This window comes from Mobula hypostoma, chromosome 6, assembly GCF_963921235.1.
Source record: "Mobula hypostoma chromosome 6, sMobHyp1.1, whole genome shotgun sequence".
Classification (NCBI taxonomy): domain Eukaryota; kingdom Metazoa; phylum Chordata; class Chondrichthyes; order Myliobatiformes; family Myliobatidae; genus Mobula; species Mobula hypostoma.
The window spans coordinates 167,755,024-167,761,023 of NC_086102.1; the positions used below are offsets into that span (position 1 = coordinate 167,755,024).

The 6,000-nt window shown below is 35.2% G+C and overlaps 1 protein-coding gene across 4 annotated transcripts in view; it reads left to right on the forward strand.

The window, feature by feature from the left end:
* ppig (peptidylprolyl isomerase G (cyclophilin G)) overlaps window positions 1–6,000 on the forward strand; it is a 58,167-nt gene extending 52,167 nt beyond the window's left edge. For all 4 annotated transcript variants that reach the window (XM_063052191.1, XM_063052194.1, XM_063052193.1 and 1 more), the window contains one exon: window positions 2,481–6,000. In XM_063052191.1, coding sequence (XP_062908261.1) covers window positions 2,481–4,164 — 1,684 coding nt within the window. In that variant the 3' untranslated portion in view covers window positions 4,165–6,000. The remainder of the gene's footprint in view (window positions 1–2,480) is intronic.

Below are 6,000 nucleotides of genomic sequence, written 5' to 3' on the forward strand. Positions count from 1 at the left end.
TAAATTATAGAAATAAATAAACACTTCAGTTTTCTAATAATTCTTAATGGATACTTTGTTTTTTGTTTGACTAAATAATCACTTGCAACTCATTCCAACGTTGTTACATACACATTGTTAACATTGTGTTTGGATCTGTTTTTTAATGGAAGTTAGAATCAGCTCTTAATGTTCCACCGTAGCCCACTAGAACATAATGGTCCTAGAACATTGTTTACTTTCTGGCCTTCAGGTAGTTTCAAGGATTAAATCATCATCCCCATGATTTTCATCTTGCCTTTTTAATTGCAATGTTGTCATCTGCCATTATAAATCGAGGACCACCAACTCCAGGATTGAGCACCTCCACTTCATCTGCCAGTGACCAACCATTTTAATTCCTATACCCATTCCCATTCTGTCATGTTGGTCCATGCCACGATGAGGTCATTCTCAGGGTGGAGGAGCAGTACCTTATATTCCATCTAGGTCGCTTCCAACCTGATGGCATGAACATTGTTTTCTCCTTCCGGTAAAAAAAAATTGCCCTCTCCTCTCTCTCTTCTATTCCCACTCTGGCCTCTTGCCTCTTCTCCTTACCTGCCTATCACCTCCCCCTGGTGCCCCTCCTTCTTCCCTTTCTCCCATGGTCCATTCTATCCTGTCAGATTACTTTTTTTCTAGCCCTTTGCCTTTCCCATCAACCTGGCCTCACCTATCACCTTCTGGCTAGTTCTCCTTCCCCTCCCTGAACCTTTTTATTCTGGCATCCTCTCCACTTCCTTTTCAGTCCTGAAGAAGGGTCTCGGCCTGGAACATCAACAGTTTATTAATTTCCATTAACGCTGCTGAACCTGCTGAGTTCCTCCGGCATCTTGTGTGCATGTTGCTCTGAATTTTCAGCCTCTGCAGAATCTTGTGTTCACCATTCATATTATTTCCCACTTGAAATTGTCATTTCCTTGCAGAAGTGCAAGGGATAGGATCTTTCTAAATCAATGTTGACTTCAGTTTACTGGACAATTTATTAAGTGTTAATTAAAAGTATATTTCAAAATATTCATCATAAGAATATAAGAATTGGGAGCCAGAAGTAAACCATCTTGTACTTTGAACCAGCTCCAGCATTAATTTCAGATTATTGCTAACCTCTTTTTCAACTATATTTTCCTGGAGTATACCTAAATCCCTTTATTTCTTTAATATTCAGGTCTTTGATCTCTGTTTGGAATGAATTCACTTACTGAGCTTCATGACTCTTTTGGTTGGGCTTTTCTCTTCATCTCAGTCTTAAACGGCCTACTCCTTATTCAGAGATAAAGTGTTACCTGCTTTAGATTTCTCAATGACATCCTTCTGTATGCATCCTCTCACTGTTAGAACTTTATAAGTTTTCAAAGTGGTATCTCTCACTCTTCTGTACACTCGAAAATACCCGCATGTCCTTAATTTTAATTTTACCTCCGAGCAAGCCTGCCATTTTTGTTGCCCTTCCCCAGTGGCATTTATATCTTTTCAGGAAGACTAAAATTGTGCTCATTCGTCATCGACATCCTATATAATTGCAGTAAGAAATTGTTACTGATTTACTGAAATCATTCATTTTACCATTAAACAAGAATATGCTCAAGGTTTAAAGTGGTTTGAATCAAATACGCTATTAAAATTTGTTATTTTCTATCTTTACGTATTTAAAAATTAAATATAGTTAATTATATAATCTAAGTTTTGTAATATCTGGACAACTATATTTGACAATTTCTGAATGAAAATTTAAAATGTTGGTGCTTGCTGGTGAGTGTGGGATTTTCATTTAATTAACATTAAAAAATGTTGAAACTTTATTTTGTAGATTGCAGAGAGGTCTAGATCGTATTTGCACAACTTGTCTTTTTCACATTGGTATTTATCTGTCTTCATTTATGTATAGTTTTCTATAAAATTCTACTGTATTTCTTTGTCCTGCATCAAAATGAATCTCAACGTAGTATATGGTAACATAGACGTACTTTGATAACACATCTATTTTGAACTTTGAATTAACAAATTTGGGGATCGATGGGAACAGCAGACAGGCTTTGAAGAATTAGTGTTTTTCTTGTGCATTTGGAATTGTGTAAGCTTGTTTTTAATATAATTTTACTGAAAATGTATTGTGATTTCATCATTGATTCTCTCTACCATCGCTATCATATAAAGAATTGCATTTGTCAAATCCTCAAGCTCATGTAAGTAGCTGCTAAGGACCAGAAGATTTTACTGCATTTCCATTCAGTGGTGTTTTTTTCAAAAATGTGTGGTAATAGTATTAATGGTCTTTATTGATCATTATTCATTTCTGGAGTGTACCTTTGCCTTTCCTGTGAAATGACTTTTTCTTTACTTGCAATTTTAAAACAAAGTAAATTTTCTTAGATTTGTAGTAAATGTTATTCATAAGAGCACATTCAAACATATATATTATTTGCTAATCCCTTTTCTTTTCCAACTGCTACTTAAAGGGGTGAGCTGAATGAAAAGAAAGAAAACCATGATGATAGAAGTCCAGGCAGAGGAAAAGAGAGAGTGGCTGCAGACCACAAATCAGAAATATTGGAGAGTCAAGAAAGGAGCAAAGAGAAGGAGAAGAAAACAGACCAAGATTCTGGCAGGAATCATCGATCCAGAAGTAAAGAAAGGGAACAGAAGAAAACAGACAAAGATGACAAACTTGATAAAACCAAGTCTAAAAGGAGAGATAAGTCAAGGAGTAAAGAAAGAAATCAAAGCAGAAGCAAAGATAAAGAAAAGCAAACCAAAGCCAGAAGCAAGGACAGAGAGCAGAAACAAAACAAAGAAAAGAAGGCAAAATCGAGAAGCAAAGAAAGGGAACATGCAAAAGGCAAAGAGGGGGATAAATATGCAAAATCAAGCAGAGAGCAAGAACGAAATAAAAGTAAAGAGAGAAGAAAACGTGAAAGATCCAGAAGTCGAGAACAGAGTAGAAGCAGAGAGAGGGGGAAACGAGCCAGGTCAAAATCTAGAACTCGTGATCAAGAACAGAGTAATAGTAAAGGAAGGGACAAGGGGTCTGAATCAAAATCCAGCACTTACGATCAAGAACAAAGTAACAACAAAGAGATCGTGAAACAGAGGGAATCAAGAAGTAAAGATCGAGAACAAAGTAAAAGTAAGGAGAGACGGAAGCAAGCCAAATCAAAGTCTAAAAGCCGAGACCGCGATGAGAGTAAAAGCAAAGAAAGAGCTAAGCGGGCCAAATCACGATCTAAAAGTCGAGGAAGGAGTAAAAGTGGAGACCGAGAAAGACGGGCCAGATCAAAGTCTAAAAGTAGGGAACGAAGCAAAAGCAGAGAACAAGAAAAAAAGACCAAATCAAAATCTAGAAGTCAGGATCGGGAAGGGAGTAAAAACAAAGACAGAGGGAGAAGGGCCAAATCCAGAAGCAGGGATCGGCAGCATTATAGAAGTAAAGATAGAGGAAGGCGAGGAAAATCTAGAAGTAAAGATAGGGAAAAAGAGAAAAGCAGAGAGAGAGAAAAGCATGTAAACTCCAAAGGTAGAGACAGGGAACATAAACACAGAGAAAACTGGACTAAATCCAGCAGTAATGGTGAGGAACGCAGCAGGAATAAAGATCAAGAAAAGAGAACTCGAAGTAAGGAAAGGGATAGAAGTCAGAGCAAAGAATATCAAAAGAACAGAGATAAAGAACAGAAAAAAAGAGGGCGGTCAAGGAGCAGAGACAGAAGAAGCCCTGAAAAGGACAGGCATGATGACTCGAGGAAAGAAGAAAAATCCAAAAGTTCAGAAGATAAAATTAAGGAGAAAGAGTTAAAAATAGCTGAAGTTGTAAGTACAAATGGTAAAAAGTTACACAGCAGGGAGCATGAGAAACTGAAAAGCCATACCACAAGCCAGGTTAGGGATCAAAGCAGTAGTTCTGAGAGTCTGAAAGAGAATGAGGGGAAAAATAAGGAGAAGGAACAAAGTAGTAGTCCCAGTTTAAAGAGGAAAAGGGGTGATAGTAAAAGTGAAAAGAATGAAGAGAAATATGCATCAAGAAGCAGTTTGTGTGAAAATGATAAAATTAACCAGTCAAACAGCAGGGTAAAAGATCAGAACCATGATAAAAAGCACTCAAGTTGTGATTCAGCCCCAAGTTCAGATGAAGATAAAAGTGAATAAATGTGCTTTACAGATAAGCAATCAATTGCCAATAAATGTTTCTGTGATCTTTATTTTTCAGAGGCATGTTTGGGACATGTCTTTTAAACTTGGATTTCTGTTGAGTTTGTTTTTTTTTTGACAATCTGCAGCCCGATTATTTGTATTACTGGACTTTTAATAAATTTGTAAAGTGTTGCAAAAGTTGGTTTCATCTAATGACTTAATTTTTGGAGCTTTATTAGTTTTAACTTTATATTTTTTTGGTTTTTAAAACAACAAATGACATTGCAGATTGAGTTTTGTGTTCTTTATTGTGATCATTTTCATTTATCTTTAATGGCAATAGTATGTGAATGGCTAAAGGCTTCCTGGCAATTTACATTTTATTTTGTTTTTTACTCCAAAGAGTAGTTTAAGGGAACTGGGTAGGGTTCTTGTATGAAATAAATTTTAAGGGATTTGATCAAATGTCTCTTTAAAATTGATTACAATTCAATGTGGTTAACATTATATTGGTGGTGTTGCTCAGCAAGATCAGAAGGGTCCAAAAAGGAGAACTGCAGGTACTGGAAATCTGAATTAAGATAAAATGCTGGGAACACTAAGGGCAGGGAATATCTGTGGAGAGGGAGCTGAAGTTAACATTTTCAGGACATAAGATGCTGCCAAAACTGCTGAGTATTTTCAGCTTTTTCTGGTAAGGATGATTGATATGGAGTATAAAACATAAAAAAAATTTAAAGCTAGTTTTCAACATTCATCCCTGGAAGTGACTAAATAATTAGTTAAGATATTTTGTCAACTTGAACACAGAGTATCATTATAAATATCAGCTTAACTGCCCATGACAAGCTTCATTTTTATATATCACATTAAAATATTGCAGAATCTGTTAAATACCTTGTTTTTAGCTTAGTTGTGATGTAATAAACAGTACACAAAACAAACATGATTTGGGAGCTTTAGAACTTTCATTTACTGTAATGTCTTGCCCATCGGTTTGATTTCACCTTTCTCATTTGCTTAGATGTTGAACCTAGCTAAGCTTAAAACTGCAGATAATTAGAAATTATAGGTCAGAAATATACATTTTTGAAATTTTGATTCATTTAAATTTACTCTGATTGAATTTGTGTGAAGCACACCAGAGTAGTAATGGTTCTCAGTCCTGAGCCGAGCCGCAAAATTCTGAAAGTACTGGTGTGTAAAAACTATTTGCAAAGATTGCTATGGAATTTATTCTTTCGTGTGATTGTTTAATGATTAATGCATTACAACACCACACCAAACATGTTTCATAAAGTGAAATGTCATGCTATCATATTTTATTCCAAACCTCTACATTTGGATAAATGTTTCTTATTTTGCTAAAGCTCTTAATCTGGAGAAAAAGATGCTCCTGTCTCCTCTTTCCCCTTCATAATTCAAAATCCAAGTTCTAAACAGAGATCCATTGAGTAGTTTTATCTAAAATGTATCTGATGGCAAGTTCTACATACCTGTTGTACTACCTAGTTTTGAAAATATCTTCAGGAATCTTAATGCTTGAGGCAAGCAATGTTTAATGTTTATTTCATTTTCTTGTCCTTGAAACTGTCAAAAAGTTATCTTTATCACAGATTCTTTCTGGAAGCATCTTGTATTTTTCTGATTTAAATTTATTCATATGAAAAGATAAAGATTAAAATCTTTATTTTTCTAAACTCATGGAAACAGATTTGTTTCTCCACATAATTAAATTCTGTAGTAATTTCTGAAAGAATGTGTTTCTTTAGAAAGTGTATAGTTACAGTGTATGGTCCTTGTGATATTTTCTACAAAGTTCTATCATGCAATAAAATCATATTGCAAGCA